This window comes from Leucoraja erinacea, chromosome 24 (genome assembly GCF_028641065.1).
Source record: "Leucoraja erinacea ecotype New England chromosome 24, Leri_hhj_1, whole genome shotgun sequence".
In the NCBI taxonomy this organism is placed as follows: Eukaryota; Metazoa; Chordata; class Chondrichthyes; order Rajiformes; family Rajidae; genus Leucoraja; species Leucoraja erinaceus.
This window is the reverse complement of record NC_073400.1, coordinates 15,742,231-15,765,003: the sequence shown is the minus strand read 5'-3', so window position 1 is coordinate 15,765,003 and position 22,773 is coordinate 15,742,231. Positions and strand designations below refer to the sequence as shown.

General features: G+C 44.1%; 1 protein-coding gene across 1 annotated transcript; it reads right to left on the bottom strand.

Moving 5' to 3' along the window:
- Nucleotides 1-2,684: 2,684 nt before the first annotated feature.
- LOC129708670 (small integral membrane protein 29-like) lies at nucleotides 2,685-21,004 on the bottom strand. Its single transcript, XM_055654579.1, has 5 exons — nucleotides 20,863-21,004; nucleotides 14,590-14,897; nucleotides 12,465-12,490; nucleotides 4,866-4,971; nucleotides 2,685-3,745 (listed from the first exon to the last, which is right to left on the bottom strand). The coding sequence occupies exons 2-5, from the start codon at nucleotides 14,698-14,700 to the stop codon at nucleotides 3,677-3,679; spliced, it is 312 nt and encodes a 103-aa protein (XP_055510554.1). The 5' UTR covers nucleotides 14,701-14,897; nucleotides 20,863-21,004; the 3' UTR covers nucleotides 2,685-3,676.
- Between the last annotated feature and the right edge of the window lie 1,769 nt (nucleotides 21,005-22,773).

The following is a 22,773-nucleotide window of genomic DNA, read 5'->3' as shown; positions in this document are numbered from 1 at the left end:
TGTGTGTGTTTCTGCTTTATATTCAAGGCAACTATAATGTGTTGTCATTCACCAGATGCTGGGCGGTTAATTGGCAATGATAGATGGCCTGGGGTGATTGTGGCTCTCTGGAGAATTGAGGGACTGGGAGAGTTCAAGAGTGTTTATTTGTCATATGTACTGAAAGCAGAACAATGAATTTCTTACTTGCAGCAACAAAACGGGACTGTAAACATGCTACACATAGATAACACAATAAACAACATAAAAACAATAAATTAGAAACCCCAATATTAATACATAAAGCCAGAAGTACTTAGTGCAACCGAGACAGTCCGCAGTTCATAGTTTAGTTAGTATTTGTGTTAGTCAAGAGCCTGATGGTTATTGAGAAGAAACTATTCCTGAACCTGGTTTTCAGACTCCTGTACCTTCTTGCCGATGGCAGGAGTGAAATGAGTGTGTAACCAGGCTGGTGTGGGTCTCTCATGATGCTGGCTGCCTTTTTGAGGCAGTGTCTACTGAAGATCCCTTCGATGGTGGGGAGGTCAGTGCCAATGATGGACTGGGCCGTGTTCACCACTATTTGTAATCTCCTTCGTTGCTGCTCGCTGAACCAGGCTGTAATGCAGTGTGCGGACAGCAGAAAATAGATGACATGCACCTTACGTTTTATGCGTGCTTGACGTGTGTTTTTGAAGTAAAATGCTCAAATTTCCATCTGTTTAAAGTTTTGTTTAAATTACGTGCTGCTTTTCAGGAACGTGAAGCCTGTCTAAAACACAAAAACACTTGTACAGTGAAATAAGCAGGGAGTGGGATTGATAGGATTGTTCTGAGAACTGGCATAGACTCAATGGGCCAAATGTCCTCCATATCATACAGAAATGTAAGATAGACACAAAAAGCTGGAGTAACTCAGCGGGACAGGCAGCAATTCTGAAGAAGGGTCTCGACCCGAAACGTCGCCCATTCCTTCTCTCTGGAGATGCTGCCTGTCCCGCTGAGTTACTCCAGCTTTTTGTGTCTATCTTCGGTTTAAACCAACATCTGCAGTTCCTTCTTACTCATACAGAAATGTGGCAGGTGTAATTTGTCTGGTATTACATCCATTTCACAATGTTGGTGTGTTGGCATGTTTCCCTTTGAGCTCGGGATGTAAAATTGAAGGGAGAATTTGGAGCCATATGTTCCATCCCACAAGGTCTCCCATGAGCTTCAGTTCTCAACCGAGACAGGACTGGAAGCTGGAAGCAGCTGCCTCTTGGTTCTGCCTGTGTGAGTTGTTCTCTAATCAGTGATTATTTAACAGGTATTGCAGTGTCTTTGGGACCTTCGGAAAGGACTGTCTCTGGGGTAGGTGCAATATAAGCTTTGGGGATCACAGTGGCACAGCGGTAGAGTCGCTGTCTTACGGCTCCAGGGAATCGCGTTCGACCCTGACGATGGGTGCTGTCTGTACAGAGTTTGTCCGTTCTCTCTGCGACCATGTGGGGTTTCTCCAGGTGCTCCAGTTTCCCCCCTCACGTGTGGATTCATAGGCCAAACGGCTTTTGTAAATTGTAAATTATCTCCACTAGTGTGTAGGATGGAACTAGTGTGTGGGGCTGGCAGATTGTTTCTGCCGTTTCCATGCTATATCTCTAAAGTTTAAAGTCCAAAGTAAAGCTTCCACATCCATGTGTAGGAATGGAAAATAATTAAACATTAAAATGGAAAATTAATGTCGCTAACCGAATATCTTTTGTACAAACAGATGGAGTGCTGGAATGATGTTTGATTAAATGTTTACATTTAGAGATACAACACGGAAATGTGCCCTTTGGGCCACGGAGTCCATGCTAATCCTTGATCATCCGTTCACATTAGTTCTATGTTATCCCACCTCCTCATCCACTCCCTACACATCAAGGGCAATTTTACAGAGGATGATAAATCTACAAAGTCTAAGAGACGTGGGAGGAAACGGATGCACCCAGAGGAAACCCAAGGGAGACGTGCCAACTCCACGAGACAGCAGCCAAAGTCAGGATTAAAGCAGGGTTTTCTGGCAATGAGAGGCAGCATTTCTACCAGCTGCGCCACTTTGCTGCCCTGAATGTATTCCATTCTTTATCTGAAGAAGGGTGCCATCCCAACGGGTGCTGTCTGAGTGGAGTTTGTACGTTTTCCCTGGGACTGCGTGGGTTTTCTCCAGGTGCTCCGATTTTCTCCCACATTCCAAAGACGTACAGGTTTGTAGGTAAATTGGCATCAGCAAAATTGTCCCCTGTGTGTAGGATAGTGCTTGTATACGGGATGATTGCTGGTTGGCGAGGACTGCGTGGGCTGAAGGGCCTGTTTGGACAAAGTGGTCATAAAAAAGCAGAAAATATTACAAATGCAGCATCTGTGGATAGTAACATATTTTGTTTCCCTAACAAATTTCCTAACAACCACTCTGTTTTCCTCTCTATTAAGAGGTTGCCCATCCTGCTGAGGATTTCTAACATACAGGCGACCTCTCGTTTTACGTTAGGTGAAGAGAAGCAGAATCAGTGGGAGGAAACAAGTGCTTTGTGTTGGAAAGGTTAATATCAGTGACATGTTCCTGAAAAGCAACATGTAATTCAAAAATGCGTAAATTAACCATGTACATTTAAATAGGCATAAATACGAGTGCTTATTTGAAAAATACAGTACGCAAAATAAGTTGGAGTGTAAATTTAACAAGTGTGTTACATCAAAAATGCACAAATCAAACATGTGTAAAATGTGAGGTGCCTGTACTCTTTTTATTTTACATTTATTATTTCTACAGTATTTTGTTTTTCCATTTAACTGTTTCTCTGCCTCCACTAAGAAAGGTGGGATGAAGGTTTTTCAATGCATAATTTATTTTCAAAATCTCAGTAAGTCATTAATCACTCCGAGAATTAGATGGTTTATAATGTAAAATAATATTGTTATAAATCTCATGAACTTTGGGTTTAAAGTCTGTACATTTTTGAGCCCAGAAATGAGGACTCTAAAGCATATGATTTACACAACACATATTTCCTTATGCTAATCCCCAAATCTTCCACACATCCTGTATGGGTTGCATTGTTCAGAAAACCCCTGGAAATTTCCAATGGAAATTACAAAACAAAATCATCAGAAATAAAACTAACTCACAGATACATTAATTGTTCCAACCCTCTCAGTGAATCCATACAATCTATTGTGTAGGAAGGAATTGCAGATGCTGCTTTATACCGAAGATAGACACAAATTGCTGGAGTAACTCAGCGGGTCAGGCAGCATCTCTGGAGAAAAGGAGTGGGTGATGTTTGGGGTGACGTATGGGGTTGGGACCCGACTTCAGACCCGAAACGTCACCTATTCATATTCTCCAGAGATGCTGCCCGTCCTGCTGAGTTACTCCAGCATTTTATGTCTCCCATACGATCCATGGTTTGTTATCGTCACAAGATCGTTCCCCAGTTGTGGCTCCAAGGCAAATAAACATACAGCAAGCACCCTACATTGGGATCAATGATGCCAACCAACTGGGGATTTAATTTTTGTACAAGTGTTAATCCAGTGATGTTTGGAGCTCTTCACTTCTGGCACATTGCTTTTCGGAAACTTGCTGTGTAACAGTCCTGTTGTCAAAGCCCATCGTTCACCTGTCCCCAAGCCTCTTTTGTCTCTGCACCGAACTGTGACCAGTAGATCAAGACTTTGAGCTTTTCGCGTGAAATGTTCTTTTAGACCGTTGCGATGCACCCCAACTTTGCAGCAGCTGTCAAAAACACAAAGACATGCGTTCAGGAGTTACACGTTTAATGCTGGAAATTAACTCACATGATTTAAAATCCGTGTTGGAAGGGAAACGTGCTTTATTATTGCATTTAGTTCCTCAATTCTTATTACAGTAAGCCCTCACAATAACAAACCTCGTCAATTTAGTTTATCGTCACGTGGACCAAGTTACAGTGAAAAGCTTTTTTGTTACGCGCTATCCAGTCAGCGGAAAGACAATACATGATTATAATCAAGCCATCCACAATGTACTGATACAGGATAAATGGAATAACGTTTAGTGCAAGACAGAAGTCCAATCAAAAAAAATCTGAGGGTCTCCAATGAGGGAGATGGTAGGTCAGGACTGCTCTCTAGTTGGTGAGAGGATGGTTCAGTTGCCGGATAAGAGGTGGGAAGAGATTGTCCCTGTACCTCTATATAACGGATTTTGGTTATAGCAGACCGAAGCTCCCATTGCATTTTTCTCCTCGCTTCCGCCAGTTACCAACTAGCTGGTGCCACGTGGCGGGAGCTTCTGGTTGCGGGAGAGGAGAGAGCGAGCAGCATGAAGGCGGCGTGAGTACCGGGCCCGTCTCTGGTGCACAGCGTGTGGGGCCAGGGGGCTCTGTGGTTCCCTGGCCTGTGAATTCCCACTTGTTTAACCCCACCCATAATGTTGTGTTTCATCCCTCCCAGTCTTGGATTAAATCTACACCCCTCATTTGGTTATAACAGACGATCGGTAATAACGGACACCATTCTTCGCCCCCCCCCCTTGGTCCTTTATAGCCAGGGTTTATTGTAAAGGTTTTTATTAATATAGTTTGGATACACAGAACTCATCCCTCAATGCAGACAGTAAGAGCAAGAGTAAACGCGACCATCTCTGCGTGGAGCAGCCATTCTGCCACAGGCAGCGGCGTTTAACTTGTTCATTTAGTTCCAACAGTTAGTGCGGTACAGTGGATCAGACAGCATCCCTGCTCGATATACGGATGGGTGGCATTACGGAGTCTGGAGAAGGGTCCCGACCCAAAGCTTCGCCAACCCATGTTCTCCAGGGATGCTGCCTAAGCCGAGAAGTTACTCCAGCACTTTGTGTCTTTCTCAGTGCTCACCATGGGCTCATCGCTGTCTAGGAGCAGTTCTTCCTCGGCTTCATTCAGTTCCTCAGTGGGGTCGTAGGCATACACCGGGAGCAACTGGTGTCTCAACGCATCCAACCTTGGGAAAGGACAGGAGAATGAGAGTCCAAAAGATAGATAGTCAACTCCAGTTGGTTACATAAGCAAAGTCCAGGTCAAATCCTACAAAGTTTATTTAATTTCTGAAGATGATATTAGGTTTAGTTTTATTAGTGTCACATGTACCAAGGCACAGCGCAACGCTTTGGTGTCACAAGCTCACATGTTCACAAGTTATAGGACTAGAATTAGGCCATTCAGCCCATCGCATCTATGTCATTCAACCATGGCTGATCTCTGCCTCCTAATGCCATTTTCCTGCCTTCTGCCCATAATCCTTCACACCCGTTTTGCATGCTATTCAAACAGGTTAGATGATACTACATAGAAATACAATCAAGTCACACTCAAGTGCAATAGGAAGAGCAAAGAGGAAGATTGAGTGCAGAATATAGTTCTCAGCATTGTGGCGCGACCAGTTCCATTGACAAACTCCAATGTCCACAGTGCGTGAGAGGTGAATCATTGCCCGATTAAGAATAAACACACGGCAGGTAGATTGCCGCTTTTAACCAGTTTGTTGGTTAATTGGCCTCTTTAAATTGCGCCTGGTGTGTCAGGTGATCGAAGCGTATGTGGGATAACATAGAACTAGTGTGAACGAGTATTCAATGGTCAACATGGACTCGGTGAGATGAAGAACCTGTTTCCAAACTTTCAAATACTCACTGAAAAGGAGGGAAAAAGCCAAAGACTTCCCTATGCATCTACTGCACAGCGACTGCTTCAAGGGGAATATTTCTGCAAGAAGGTTGATGATCAACCGGTTTCTCCGTGTTATATGCTGCAGGCCTTTATCACCATCCCAAAGAAAGTTGTAAAATCTGCTAAACATTCACCGCTCCCCAAATTGTTCCATTTCACTACATCCAAATAAGCTCTGAACTACATAGACTTGGGGACAATGGTTGTCTCTTTACATTATTATTGTGTGTCTCATATGTGCGTGTGTGTGTGTGTGTGTGAATGTGTGTGTGCGTGTGTGTGTGAATGTGTGTGTGCGCGTGTGTGCATGCTTGTCTGTGTGTGTGTCTGTGTGTGTGCGTGTGTGCGTGTCTGTGTATGTGCATATATACGGATATTTTATTTGTTTATTATATTGTTTATAGAATACTATGTTCACATATTCTGTACAGGAAGGAACTGCAGATTCTGGTTTAACTCCAAAGATAGACATCAAATGCTGGAGTAACTCAGCGGGACAGGCAGCATCTCTGGAGAGAAGGAATGGGTGACATTTCGGGTCGAGACCATTCTTCGGACTGAAACGTCACCCTTTCCTTCTCTCCAGAGATGCTGCCTGTCCTGCTGAGTTACTCCAGCATTTGATGTCTATCTTCGATGTTTGCATATTCTGTTGTGCTTCTGCAAGTAAGAATTTCATTGTTCGGTTTGGGACATGTGACAATAAAGTCTTGTCTATCTCCTTGGGGTGGGAGATTGCAACCTTCACGTGGTCCGCCCTGTTTCGACGAATGCAATCAATCTGGCGTGCATAATCAAATAAGATCAAATAGAACAAGTTGTCCTACAACTTTAGGCTGTGCACGCCATATGCAAGAAGAAGACGACTATCTCCTTGATTACTTAACCAGTTTCCAGTACTGGTAGCCTTTGCTTATCACCTTCAGCAGCTTTCCAATCAGCCCCAACTCCTGACTAACCACACCCACCCTCCTATTTATACACTGGCCATCTCTCCTCTCTACTTCTACAGATGCACCATAAAAAGCCCACTGGCGGGTTCCGTTATAGCTCTGCCCAAGACTGCAAGAATATGCAGAGAGTTGAGAATGTAGCCCAGTCCATCACATAGACCAGACTTCCCTCCATTGACTCCATCTGCACTGCAAGCAGCCAACATGCCTGACCCATTACTCCAGCACTTTGTGTCTTGTCTTTTAGTAAACCAGCACATGCTGTTCTTTATTTCCAACATAATCAAAGACTTGTCCCACCTTGGTCATTCCTTCTTCTCCCTGTTCCCATCCTGCAGAAACTAGAAACAGGAACAACTTGAGGAAACACAATCTGCCACAGGCAATGATGGTCCAATTCTACACAGCCATCATAGAGTCTGTGCTCACCTCCTCCATCATGGTCTGGTTTGGCTCAGCCACCAAGCCTAACATCTGGAGGCTGCAGCGCATCGTTCGATCAGCCGAGAAGGTTGTTGGCTGCAACCTTCCCCAATCGACGAACTGTACACTGCAAGGCCTAGGAAGCGAGTGGGTAAGATCATCTCTGACCCCACACCCTGGCCACAAACACTTTGAAGCACTTCCCTCTGGAAGATGACTCCAGACTGTCAAAGCCGTCACAGCCAGACATAAAAACAGCTTTTTTCCCCCACATGCAGTAGCTCTACTTAACAACCAACAGTCTGTAGCCTGGTATTTTATTTCATTACATAGAAACATAGAAAATAGGTGCAGGAGTAGGCCATTCGGCCCTTCGAGCCTGCACTGCCATTCAATATGATCATGGCTGATCATCCAACTCAGTATCCTGTACCTGCTTCTCTCCATACCCCCTGATCCCTTTAGCCACAAGGGCCACATCTAACTCCCCCTTAAATATAGCCAATGAACTGGCCTCAACTACCTTCTGTGGCAGAGAATTCCAGAGATTCACCACTGTGTGAAAAATGTTTTTCTCATCTCGGTCCTAAAAGACTTCCCTCTTATCCATAAACTGTGACCCCTTGTTCTGGACTTCCCCAACATCGGGAATAATCTTCCTGCATCGAGCCTGTCCAACCCCTTAAGAATTTTGTAAGTTTCTATAAGATCCCCCCCCTCAATCTTCATTATTTACATGTTTAAATTATAATGTTTTAGTTTTAATTGACTACTATATAGCGTGTTGTTACTTGTGAGCAAAGCACCAGGGCAAATTCCTTGTATGTATACATACTTGGCTCATAAAATTTATTCAATTTAATCCAATTATTCAATTCAATTTAATTCAATTATTCAATTCAATTCAGCTTCTAACCCTCTGCTATCATGCTTCTGAACAGTCCTTTCATAAGCTAGGATACTGTGATTCACATCAACCCCATTGTGGACATTGAACTCTGTCTCTGGAACTGGTGCACTACAATGCTGAGAACTATATTCTGCACTCTGTATCTCTCCCTTTACTCTACCTATAGTATTTGAGTTTGAGCTATGTATTTATAGTGTTATCTAATAAAAAGGAACTGCAGATGCTGGTTTATACCAAATATGGACACAAAATGCTGGAGTAACTCAATGGATCAGGAAGCATCTCTGGAATAAAATGGATAGATGACATTTCACATCAGGACCTTTCTCCAGAGTCTAAAGAAGAGTCCCGACCCAAAACATCACCTCGTCATTTTCACCAGAGATGTTGCCTGATCCGCTGAAGTACTCCAGCATTTTCTATCTTTCTATAGTATTACTTGATCGGTTTGGATAGCAAATAAAACAAAGATTCAGGTGACAATATTAAACCTAAACCTAAAATCAAATCTCAATTTTTAATGTTTAACTTAGTTTTTCATTTAAGTTTAGAGATACAGCGCGAAAACAGGCCCTTTGGCCCACTGAGTCCGTGCTGACCAGCGATCACCCTGCACACTAGTTCTACACCCTTTAGACAATTTACAGTTTTATAGAAGCCAATTAACCTGCAAACTTGCACCTCTTTGGAGTGCGAGAGGAAACCGGGGCACAGGTAGAAAACGCACGTGGTCACGGGGAGAACGTACAAACTCAATACGGGCGGCACCCAGAGTTAGGATCAAACCCAGGTCTCTGGCAGCAACTGAACTGCTGCGCCACCCTGCAGCAGATATTCCAACAAATTGTTGCAACACTTAACCATTTCCTGGTTATGCATCCACAAAGCCACTCGGATGAGATATCAAAGGTTGGTCAGAACTTGTAGAAATGTCATCATGACAGGCAGAGCAGACACATTTGGGGAAAAGCAAATTTTAAACACGAGCGGAAAACAAAACGCAGTGGTGAGGCATCCAATAAAAATATCTAATCTTTGTTCCCTTCCCTCTCCCCACCACATTTGTGGCAGCGGTAGAGTTGCTGCCTTACAGCGCCAGAGACCCGGGTTCGATCCTGACTACGGGTGCTGTCTGTACAGAGTTTGCACGTTCTCCCTGTGACCGTGTGGGTTTTCTCCGGGTGCTCTGGTTTCCTCCCACATTCCAAAGTAGTCCATGTTTGTAGGTTAATTGGCCTCTGTAAATTGCCCTTAATGTGTAGGATAGAACAAACAAACGGGTGATCGATGGTCAGGAATTGGTTGGCCAAAAACCTATTTCCACGCTGTATCTCTAAAACAAAAACAGGATACATCATAAGCAATAATATCAGTGAAATTATTAATTTAATTCTGACAGGAAACATCAATCTTTAAGGCAGAATTGTGTTTATATAATGTTGTGGGCACATCCATGCAAAGGAACATGCAGGCCAAGGAAGACCTCCACAGCTGATGACAGAAGAATCCTCCCTATAATAAAGAAAAATCCCAGTCCAACAGTCCAACACCAATCCAACAGATCAGAAACACTCTTCAGGAGTCCAGTGTGGATTTGTCAATGACCACTGTCCACAGAAGACTTAATGAACAGAGATACGGAGGCTACACTGCAAGATGCAAACCACTGGATAGCTGGAAAAATAGGATGGCCAGGTTACAGTTCGCCAAAAAGTTAAACAGTTTGTTAAAAGAGCAACCACAGTTCTGGAAAAAGGTCTTGTGGACAGATGAACTTATGACAGAGTGATGGCAAGAGCAAAGTATGGAGGAGAGAAGGAACTGCCCAAGATCCAAATCTCATCTGTGAAACACGGTGGTGGGGGTGTATTGGCCTGGGCATGTATGGCTGCTGAAAATACTGGCTCACTTATCTTCATTGATGATACAACTGTTGATGGTAGTAGCATAATGAATTCTGAAGTGTATAGATACATCCTATCATTCTACAGCAAGAAAAATATCCAAAAAATACTGCTAAAGCAACAAAGGAGTCTTTCAAAGCTAAAAAATGGTCTATTCTTGAGTGGCCAAGTCAATCACGCGATCTGAACCCAATTGAGCATGCCTTTTATATGCTGAAGAGAAATCTGAAGGGGACTAGCCAAAACAAGGTTTAGCTAAAGATGGCTGCAATACAGGCCTGTTAGAGCATCACCAGAGAAGACACTCAGCAACTGGTGATGTCCACTAATCGCAGACTTCAATGAGTCATTGCATGCAAAGGATATGGAACAAAATACTAAACATGACTACTTTCATTCACATAACATTGCTGTGTCCCAAACATTATGGTGCGTTGAAATGGGGGGGTGACTATGGATACACACTGCTGTAATTTCTACATGGTGAAACCAAAATGTATAAAAATGGCCTTTATTAAAATCTGACAATGTGCACTTTAACCACATGTGATTTTTTTTCTATTACAAAAGCTCAAATTGTGGAGTACAGAGGAAATAAATAAATGATGCGCCTTTGACCCAAACATTATGGAGGGCACTGTAAGCAGCTAATTTCCCCTTAGAACACTAAACACTAGGCTGTTTGTATACAAAGTTCACAGATCCCCTGTGAACTTTGCTGAAGGCGGAAGTGAAAGACAGACATGCTTGCCTGGAAATTAATCACGAGGTATTTACGTTCAATTAGTTTAAAGCACTGACCTGCAACATCCCAACTGGTGTTCCCCTGATAAAGAAAAATCTACTTCCAGTAGTTGAGAAGACTAGGACCAGGCACATTGCGGGAAAATTTGGTTTTAGTTTTGAGTTACAGTGAAGTTACAACAGAGCGTCGTCGACCATCGATCACCCGTTCACACTAGTTGTATGTTATCCCACTTTTTAGTTCACTCCCCACACACGAGGGACAATATACAAGGGGGGCAATTAATCCACAAATCCACACGTCTTTGGGATGTAGGAGGAAAGCCAGGCAGTCACAGGGAGAATGTACAAACTCCGCACGGACAGAATTCAAGGTCAGTATAGGACCTGGGTCTCTGATGCCGTGAGACAGCGGCTCTACCAGCTGAACCCCTGTGCTGCCCCTCAGCTTTCAACAGTGCAATTGCAGAGATGGTTAGACATCTGTGAACCTCAAAGGTGTTAAGAAGAGTCCCGACCCAAAACATCACCTATCCATGTTCTCCAAAGATGCTGCCTGGCCTGCTGAGTTACTCCAGCACTTTGTGTCCTTTTTTGTAAAACCAGCATCTGCATTTCCTTGTTTCAAGCAAAAGTTTTAATTTAGGTTAGTATTACGTTAGTTTGCTGATTTCAATGGAAGGCAGAACTGACAAAAGAATCTGAAGTATCCTATTCCTATCTTGACGAGTATATCCTAATTTCTGGGTATCATTGTAGTTCTTCCTGGTGTGGGGGTAGAAGGCAGAAGTGACAGGCCAGGTGGGTTAGTTTGTGCACAGTAGGTGTTTACTTCATTGTACATGTTTTTTGTTTTTTAAATGCTGGCAAGCCCACAATGCTGTCAGACAGGATTAGCAGGGTTAGCAAGCAAAGCTGTTCATAAATTGAACCTTGCTGCTGTTTCCTGAAGTAACTCTGGTTTTCTTCATGGGAGTTGTTTCTGTTCAGTTTCATTTAGATACAGCATGGAAAAAGGTCCTTCGGTCCATCGAGACCACGCCCATCATACGTTCTACGTTATCCCACTTTCTCATCCACTCGGGGCAGCACAGTGGTTGAGTTGCTGCCTTACAGCGCCAGAGACCTGGGTTCTATCCTGACTATGGGTGCTGTCTGTATGGAGTTTGAACGCTCTCTCTGAGAGCGTGAGCTTTATCTGGGTTCTCCGGTTTCCTCCCACACGCCAAAGACATACGGGTTTGCAGGTTAATTGGCTTTGGTGAAAAATGTAAAGTGTCCCTAGTGTGTAGGATAATGCTATGTGTGTATGGGGATTGCTGGTTGGCATGGACTTGATGGGTCAAAGGGTTGGTTTCCTTGCTGTACCTCTAATGAAGGAGATGAGGAGGAATTCATTGTCACAGAACGTTGTGGAGACCAAGTCAATGGATATGCCTTAAGGTGAGATTGATAAGTTCTTGATTAGTACGGGTGTCAGGGGTTATGGGTAGAAAACAGGAGATTGGGATTGAAAAAGAAAGATAGACCGGCCATGATTGAATAGCGCTGAAGACTTGATGGGCTGAATGGCCTAATTCTGTTCCTATCACATCATGACAATGTTATTGATTGTGTGATAATTACTACACAAAGTGCATTTATTTACTGGCCTATGGGAATATTTACACTTTCTCATTCAGTCTTTACCTGCCAAATATCTTAATACTGTCAATTTAAACACATTTTCCAGGAATGATACAGATAAAAGTAATAAACAAAACAAAATCAATATGCAGGTGCAAAACGTCAATCAAGTTGTTGGATTTAGTCACCAGAGGCAAAGATGAATTACCTGCGTCTCTTTTGTATGTACATCACCTGATTTAAAAGAAAAAGAAAAGGTTCAGAAAAGAAAAACTGTAATTTAAAAACATGATTCTCTCAGTCATTATCCCTGGAAAAACTGCTCAGGGCGTTTAACGGGTTTCAGGTGCGGAAATAGGCACTTTGGCCCAACGAGTCGGCGCCGACCAGCAATCCCCGCATACTAGTTCTATCCTACACACTAGGGAAATTTACATTCCGTTAAACTAATCCACAAAATATAGGATAATTTAACCTATTCCTTGCTTTATATCCTTAGAATTCCCATTGAAATCATTGGATCCCAAAGGCTCCTGATTTGAGAGGTAATTCACTAGGATAAATACTGGAGAATCTCAGGAAGATGGAGCACCAGCACTGATCTCTATTTGTGAACAGGCTTTTACATCTGAAGGGGCAGCACAATGGTAGAGTTACTGCCTTGCGGTGCCAAAGACGCATGTTCGATCTTGACTGTGGGAGCTGCCTATAGGGAGTTTGCACGCTCCCCCTGTGACCGCGTGGGTCATATAGTCATAGAGTGATACAGTGTGGAAACAGGCCCTTCAGCCCAACTTGCCCACATCGGCCAACATGTCCCAGCTACACTTGTCCCACCTGCCCGCATTTGGGCCATATCCCTCCAAACCTATCCTATCCATGTACCTGTCTAACTGTTTCTTAAATGTTAGGATAGTCCCAGCCTCAACTACCTCCTCCGTCAGTTTGTTCCATACACCCACCACCCTTTGTTTTCTCCGTTTTCCTCCCCCATTCTAATGGCGTCCAGGTTTGGAAGTTAATTGGTTTCTGTAAATTGTCCCTAGTGGGTAAGATCGAACTAGAGTACGGGTGATCACTGGTCGGCGCGGACCCGGTGGGCCGATGGGCCTGTTTCCACGCTGTATCTCTAAACTAAACATCAGCAAGTTTTGGATAAAGCATGCAGCGAATCCTAGTTTGACTTCTGTTTGAACTGACAAGCTTCTTGCCCTGGCATCCACTATTTTAAATTCTGAGACAATAATTTTGTCAGGATGACCTCAATAATTGCCGCGCGGCTGAACGGTGGGCCGTGGCCTGTAGAGGGTGCCACCAAGCCCGGCCCCTGCTCATCCCCAGAGGACTGGAGAGGATGGAGAGGCCTGGCGATGGTGGACACAAGAGCAACGGGGCTGTAACAAGAGCCGGGGGTCTTATCCTCCGTGTCCTCAAGTTCGACTGCCGAGATGCCACCGGCCGGGAAGGCGAGGAGAGGGATGGTGGTTCACTGGCTGGAGGCCCTGCTGCAGCCTGGGACTCGCCTGGATCAGGCACTGCTCCTGAAGACCAAGAGCAACGGACTAGACTGGACTTTGAAAACGGTGTCAACATTTGGCAAGTTATACTGTCCCAGTGGGTTATTTCTGTACACTTTGTACTATCGGGGACCGTGCAAAGGCATGGCAATACCTTACTGCACTGAATGAAAAAAAAAAGTATGTCACTGTAGATCTGCACATGTGACAATAAAGAACCATTGAATCTGCTGAGTTTGTGAAAATGTTACAGCTGAGAAAGAAGCCCATGCTTTAAATCAAGAAAGTGAACAAGAGTGTAAGAATTGATGCAATCATTTAAAGTGCATTAATATTATTTTGTTCAGGTGCTAAAAACATATTTAGACGTTTAGAGATACACCGTGGAGACAGGCCTTTCAGACTAGCGATCCGTGCTGACCAGCGATCCCCGTGCACTAGGTCCCTTATATACAAAGGACAATTGTTAAAGAAGCCAATTAACCTACCAACCTGCACATCTTTGGAGTATGGGAGGAAACAGGAGCACCCGGAGAAAACCCACGCGGTCACAGGGAGAAGGTACAATCTTTGCACAGACAGCACCCGTGGTCAGGATTGTACGCGGGTCTCTGGTGCTGTCAGGCAGCAGCAACTCTACTGTGGAGCCACTGTGCCGCCCACAATATTGATCCAAATATAGTTGGATCGGCTATGTTATCCAGACCCCATCATTTTAAGGTAACCATGCAACGTAATTACAGATACGAAATGTCACCCCAAAGTACTACAAAGTGAAATCTAAAGTGATTGACTGAATAATGGAAATTACTTTACCATAGCAACAGCAAATCCAATTAACGTCAGAACAAAGAAGGGCACAAGGATGAACCCGGCAACGGCATTACTCTCGTCAGTGGGAGGCTGAGTCGTTGAAGAATTACTCATCGCCAAACGTGGTTTCCACTGGAATATTCTGCATCTGCATTCAGACCTTTCGTCTTCATGCGCCTCAGAGAAGTCCGTGTCTCTGCAGCACTGGACCCTTTGGTTCAGGTGAAGAATCAGAACACACTCTTAGTCATCTGTATAGTTCTTCTGTTCTTCGTTTGTGGCAATGCTTGACACTTCTTCAATCAGTATATCTGAAAGGAGACATTAAAACATTGTATGGCAGAACTAGCAAGATGTGATCCACTTTGGTGGCAAAAACAGGAAAGTAGACTATTATCTGAATGGTGGCCGATTAGGAAAAGGGGAGATGCAACGAGACCTGGGTGTCATGGTACACCAGTCATTAAAAGTAGGCATGCAGGTGCAGCAGACAGTGAAGAAAGCGAATGGGATGTTAGCATTCATAGCAAAGGATTTGAGTATAGGTTCTACTGCAGTTGTACAGGGTCTTGGTGAGACCACAACTGGAGTATTGCGTACAGTATTGGTCTCCTAATCTGAGGAAAGACATTCTTGCCATAGAGGGAGTGCAGAGAAGGTTCACCAGACTGATTCCTGGGATGTCAGGACTTTCATATGAAGAAAGACTGGATAGACTCGGCTTGTACTCGCTAGAATTTAGAAGATTGAGGGGGGTTCTTATAGAAACGTACAAAATTCTTAAGGGGTTGGACAGGCTAGATGCAGGAAGATTGTTCCTGATGTTGGGGAAGTCCAGAACAAGGGGTCACAGTTTAAGGATAAGGGGGAAATCTTTTAGGACCGAGATGAGGAAAACATTTTTCACCCTGAGAGTGGTGAATCTCTGGAATTCTCTGCCACAGAAGGTAGTTGAGGCCAGTTCATTGGCTATATTTAAGAGAGGGGTTAGATGTGGCCCTTGTGGCTAAACGGATCAGGGGGTATGGAGAGAAGGCAGGTACAGGATACAGAGTTGGTTGATCAGCCATGATCATATTGAATGGCGGTGCAGGCTCGAAGGGCCGAATGGCCTACTCCTACACCTATGTTTCTATGTGATACTGCCCCTCTTCCCCCATTCCTCCCTCCTATCCACATCCACCCATATCCTTCCCTCTGGCTTCACATTTCACTCCTTTTCTCTTACTTTTGTCTTATTTTTCTACCCTAGCCGTTGTCCACCCATCTGCCGATTGAAACCACCCTCACCTGTATCCACCTATCACTTGCCAGGCTTTGTCCTGCCCCCATCTCTCTTTACCAGCTTTCTCCCCGCTACTTCATCGACCTTAAATGTCGCCTGCCTGTTTCCTCCACAGACGCTGCCTGACTCATTGAGTTACACCAGTAGTTTAGTTTCGTTTAGAGATACAGCATCAAATCGGGGCCCTTAGTCCCACGCCAACCAGCGATCCCATACACTAGCACTATCCCATACACTAGGGGACATTTTTACAGAAGCCAATTAATGAACAAACCTGTATGGCTTTGGAGTGTGGGAGGAAACTGGAGCATCCGGAGGAATCGCACGAGATCACAGGGAAAACGTACAAACTCCATACAGACAGCACCTATAGTCAGGATCGAACCTAGGTTTCTGGCGCTGTGAGGCAGCAGCTTTACCACTGCGCCACCGTGCTGCCCGAGATAGAATGGATCACTGTGTTAATGTTAGCAAATAAGCTTCACCTCGACACCCAGTCACCCATCTCAACTTCATGGAGGTAGACACAAGGAAATGCAGGTGTTGGTTAAGACACAAAAGGACACAAAGTGCTGGAATAACTCAGCGGGTCAGGCTGCATCTCTAAAGGACATGGATAGCTGATAGACACAGGTTAAGACGTTTCTTCATCAGATTTCACTGAGGTTCAGGAAATCTGCCAATTTCACAAAATGTGATTACCAACTGGAGAAAAGTTGGCATATCTTCCAAAGCAGGGTACAGTCCGGATCCTCTCAACCTCATTGCAGATGCTCCATTTAGTGTGTGGAACTGTTGTACCAGGAGGAAACCCATGCGGGAACCCATGTGGTCACAGGGAGAACATGCAAACTCCACACAGACAGCACCCGTAATCAGGATCGAGCCTGGTCTTAGCACTGTGAGGCAGCAGCTCTACCCGCTGTGGTATTTTAACTTCTAGGGACACTGGTTGAAATCACTTTAATTGACTTATTTTGTACTAGATGACACATTGTGAAATACTATTGCACACTAGTCAAAGTTAGTTAAAACCAAATTGTTTTGCGTGGAATGACTTCAATGAGTACATCACTCATCACGTTGAGCAATGGGCACCTTATCATCAACATAGGAGAATTTACTGGAACAGTCTGAGCAACTTGTTAAACAACATTGTTCACAGAGATTTTCGAAGAAATGGACTTCCTTGAAATCTCACAGTGCGTACACACGCACACACACGTGGACAATGACAGAGGTAGAAGGTGTTTTATACGAACCGCAATGGCAGTCCATCATTGACTAACATCTTCTCTGCGGGAAAAATGTCTTGCAACCAAGTCTGGCAGGGTCTAACTAGCAGGGTCACTCACTGATAGATCTCTCAGCCTCTGAAGAAGAGGCTACGCTGCACATCACTGGAATTGCTGTTGTAAACGTCATACATGGACAATGGATGTGCACACGTTTCACGCTTTCCCCTTCCACCTACATTCCTTCCTCTGGCTTCATGTTTTGCACCAGAACAGCACAGCTGCTGTCTTGCAACGTCGGAGACCCGGGTCCGATCCTGACTACAGGTGTTCTCTGAATGGAGTTTGCACGTTCTCCCTGTGATCATGTGGGTTTCCTCTGTGTGCTCCGGTTTCCTCCCACATTCCAAAGACCTGGAATCTTTAAACTAAACTAAACTAAACTAACACACTAAGATAGACACAAAATGCTGAAGTAATTCAGCATGTCAGGCAGCATCCCTGGAGAAAAGGAATAGGTGACATTTCGGGTCGAGACCCTTCTTCAGACGGAGTCAGGGAAGAGGGAAACTAGAGGTTTGAAAAGATACAGAACAAATCAGAGTCAGCTGCAATGACTCAGGAAAGGTGGTGCCCACAATGGTCCATTGCAGGCTGTGGACAAGGTGATAACGAAGGGATACAAACTAGGGATGAAACTAGCACGCCAACTAGGGTGACAAGACGTACTAGGGGTCATTTACAGTGGAAAATTATCTTACCAAACAAACTTGTTTTAGGGGATAGAGGTGGAAAAGGAACCAGAAGACAACACCAAGGGCAATAAACAATACAATACTTCATTAGCCAAGTATGTTTTGCAACATATGAGGAATTTCATTTGCCAAGTCAGTCATACAAATAAAAAGCAACGGAACACACAAAATACATGTTAACATAAACATCCACCACAGCGACTCCTCCACATTCCTCACGGTGATGGAAGGTGAAAGTAAGAGTAATTTGTTGTTGGAAGTTTGGCAACAGGCACTGCTAAAGCTGCCTTTTGTGAAATATTTCTCTCAGTGGCTTTTTACATTCAGTTGATAAAGTACTGTAATAATTAGCAAATGAGGAAAGTAACATGAAGAAGTAACTTGGAGAAGTGGGGACTGTGTAGTCACCAGAAAAACTGTAAATAGCCCCAAGTGTGTGGGAAGTGGATGTGAAAGTAGGATAACATAAAAGTAGCGTGAGCGGGTGATTGATGGTCGGTGTGGACACGGTGTGCCATGGGACCTTTTTCCACCCTGTATTTCTAAACAAAAAATTAAACAGCTCAGGCTCATCGGCCCACGCCGACCATTGATCACCTGTACAGTGGTTCAATCCTACACACGAGGGATAATTTACAGAGGCCAATTAATCTACAAACCTACCCGTCTTTGGAATGTGGGAGGAAACTGGAGCACCAGAAGGAAAACCACATGGACACAGGGAAAACATACAATCTCCGTACAGACAGCACCCGTAGTCAGGATCAAACCTGGGTCTCTGGCGCTGTAAGGCAGCAACTCTATCGCTGGGCTACTGTGCCTCCCTGGGTTTCTCAGTACCTGCTCTACAGAATCTCTCTTAGTGCAACAAAACACTCTTTCCACAATTAAATCATGTACTTTAGATTATAAATATTGCAACAACATGGATTCTGCATCAAATATTGGCTGTCCAACAGCACACTCAAGAGCTACCAGACACAAAGGTCACCAAACTGTTCTGCAGAACTTGTGCAAGACGTTGGTGAGGCAGCACTTGTAGTATTGTGTTCATAGAAACATAGAAAATAGGTGCAGGAGTAGGCCATTCGGCCACAAGCAGTAGCTCTACTTAACAACCAACAGTCTGTAGCCTGGTATTTTATTTCATTACATAGAATAGAAACATAGAAAATAGGTGCAGGAGTAGGCCATTCGGCCCTTCGAGCCTGCACCGCCATTCAATATGATCATGGCTGATCATCCAACTCAGTATCCTGTTCTGCCTTCTCTCCATACCCCCTGATCCCTTTAGCCACAAGGGCCACATCTAACTCCCTCTTAAATATAGCCAACAAACTGGCCTCAACTACCTTCTGTGGCAGAGAATTCCAGAGATTCACCACTCTCTGTGTGAAAATGGAAGTTTTGATCACCCTGTTATAGGAATGATGTTGGTAAGCTGGAAGGAAGTCTATGACTGTGAGATCTGTTGGCAACCATAAGAGCAGACCAAAGCACTTCAAGTTTGAGGGTAGGTGCTCATCATCTTTGTGATGCAACTGCAGAATATGGCAGCAGGCAGCATAATGAGAAATTAATTGTATCACAAGGACTGTCATTAGATCAATGATGAACGAGGCCAGACCACATTGAACAAAACTTACACAACATTCTTCCTCATATAATCATTGCGCGATGTTTCAAGTGTGGTTTATATTTACATTCTCGAAACTTTATCTTAAACTGTGAAACACTAAGTGCCAAGAAGATTTACGAGGATGTTGCCAGTACGCGAGGGTCTGAGCTACAGGGAGAGATTGGACAGGTAGGACTTTATTCCTGGGAGTGTATGAGGCCGAGGCGTGATCTTCCAGAGATCCACAAGATCATGAGGGGAATAGAAAGGATGAATGGACAGAGTCTATTATCCAGCGTAGGGGAATCTAGGACACAGGTTTAAGGTGAGAGGGGAAAGATTTAATAGCAACCGAAGGGGCAATTTTTATGAGGAACGAGCTGCCCGAGGAGGTAGTTGAGGCAGGTATTATAGCAATATTTAAAAGATATTTGGACAGGTACATGGATAGGAAAGGTTTAGAGAGATATGGGCCAAAAGCAGGCAGATGGGACGTGTAGATGGGGAACCATGGTCAGGTGGGCAAGTTGGGCTGAAAGGCCGGTTTCCGTGCTCTATGACTCTGTGAGATCTGTTGGCAACCATAGGAGCAGACCAAAGCACTTCAGGTTTGAGGGCTCATCATCTTTGTGATGCAACTGCAGAATATGGCAGCAGGCAGCATAATGAGAAATTAATTGTATCACAAGGACTGTCATTAGATCAATGATGAACGAGGCCAGACCACATTGAACAAAACTTACACAACATTCTTCCTCATATCATCATTGCGCGATGTTTGAAGTGTGGTTTATATTTACATTCTCGAAACTTTATCTTAAACTGTGAAACACTATCGAGGCAAGTCAAAAGGTCAAGAAGATGAGCGGCCATTTCAACTATTTCTAGGACGTTCCTACAGATAACAATCTTTGCCTTCTCGCCTTACTGAAGAAATAACTGGTCAAGAAAATACAGCAAAAAACACATTATTTTCACATACAACTTCACTACTCCACTATTGGAGACGGCTAGTAAGTGCGACACTGCAAGACTGGAGACGTAATAACTCTTACAGATGCTACAATATTACTTTCCATCCCAATTTCGAAGAATTGAGGCTTTAGTATTAAAAAAATAAATCTACTTTATGGCTGTTCTCTCTGGTGATAAAATAAATGAGTGTGGATAAATGAAATACGAATGAGAGGAGAGTTTTAAACCGGCTAGGATCACATCTGGGGAGTCCCCGGAGTCTAATGGGTTCACGCTGCCACCTCTGTGGCAAACCAGGAAGTGTCGGCGCATCTTCAGGGGATGATGCATCTCCTTGCTAAAGATTTGAAGCTCACACCACCCCTTTTAAAATTTGCAGCCCACAAAAATACACCCAGACTCTCTTACCTCGCTCTGCCTTCGCCGGTTTCACAGAGGAACATTCATGTCCCCATGTCCCCAACCCTTTCGCTTAGTTGATGGGCGGTGAATTGGGCCACTGAGACAAGGAGGGATCAGATTCGGGGACCAGGGCATAAACCAATAATAAAATATCATGGGCGGGACTCCTGAGAAACCAGGAAGAGCTGCACCTTCGGTCGCGATCAAGAGAGGGAGGCAGATCGAGAGGCAGAAGTGTTCAAGTGTCATTTACAGAAAATGAAATCCAGTCTGAAGATGGATCCCAACTTGAAACGTCACCTATCCATGTTCTCCAGACATGCTGGAGTGAGTGGTGAATCTGAAGATACACAGAGAGTGGTGAATCTGTGGAATTCTCTGCCACAGAAGGCAGTTGAGGCCAGTTCATTAGCTAGATTTAAGAGGGAGTTAGATGTGGCTCTTGTGGCTAAAGGGATCAGGGGGTATAGAGAGAAGGCAGGTATGGGATATTGATTTGGATGATCAGCCATGATCATATCATAACAGGCCTCTTCTCTGTCTGTTTTTAAATCACTTCTTAAAACCCATCTCTTCTCCGTGGCCTTTGATACCTAGTAAGATGTCGACTTTATTTATTTGTTTTAATTTCTTATTTTGATTGCTTTATTGCGTGGTTATTATTTTTACTCATGTTTTATGTCTTTTAATTTATTGTTGTATTTCATATGTAATTTTGCGCTTTATGTGAACTGTTATGTTATGTTCTGTTATGTTGTCTGTTTATGATGTCTTGTTTATTCTTCTGTACAGCACTTTGGTCAACATTGGTTGTCTTAAAGTGCTTAACAAATAAAGTTGGATTGGATTGGATTAATATTGGATGGCGGTGCAGGCTCAAAGGGCCGAATGGCCTACTCCTGCAACTATTTTCTATGTTTCTATGCTGGCTGACCCGCTGGGTTTCTCCAGTACTTTGTGTCCTTTTGTGTATTAACCAGTTTCTACATTGAAATTCTCACTTGCAGCAGCATACACAGTAAATTATATCTGCAGCCTTCCAGCGGCAGAGACACTGGTTTGACCCTGATCTTGGGTGCCGTCTGTATGGAGTTTGCACGTTTTCCCTGTAACCGCACGGTGTTTCCTCCGGATACACCGGTTTCTTTAGACTTTAGAGATACAATGTGGAATCAGGGCCTTTGGCCTACTGAGTCCAGGCCGACCAGCGATAATTCTATACACTAGCGCTATCCTACACACTACGGACATTTTTCACAATTTCACCCTGAGCCAGTTAACCTACAAACCTCCCACATCCCATAGACGTGCCCGTGCGGGTTTGTAGGTTAATTGGCTCTCTGTAAATTGCCCCCTAGTGTGTAGGGAGTGGAAGTGAAAGTGGGACAACGTAGAACTAGTGTAAACGTGTGATCGATGGTTGGCGTGGAGTCGATGGGCTGAAGGGCCTGTTTTCATGCTGTATCTTTAAATTTAAACAACCCTACCTCAGTACCGAACCTCCGTGGACTTTGCACTCCTAAGATGGCATCAGTATATGCTTTGGCCTGCACTATCATGGTCTGGTTTACCTAGAGTAACTGATAATTTATTCATTGTACATTTATTTGTTGTGTTTAATATGCAAAGTTGCAGCCAGTAACAATGTCTTTGTTCTGTGCCCAATGCAAATAACAATTGAACACACACAGCCCTTACCCTGACTCCTTTGGCTTGCAGATAGACAAAAATGCTGGAGAAACTCAGCGGGTGCAGCAGCATCTATGGAGCGAAGGAAATAGGCAATGTTTCGGGCCAAACCCTTCTTCAGACTGATGCTGCTGCACCCGCTGACTTTCTCCAGCATTTTTGTCTACCTTCGATTTTCCAGCATCTGCAGTTCCTTCTTAAATCCTTTGTCTTGCAGATGTTAAGTCC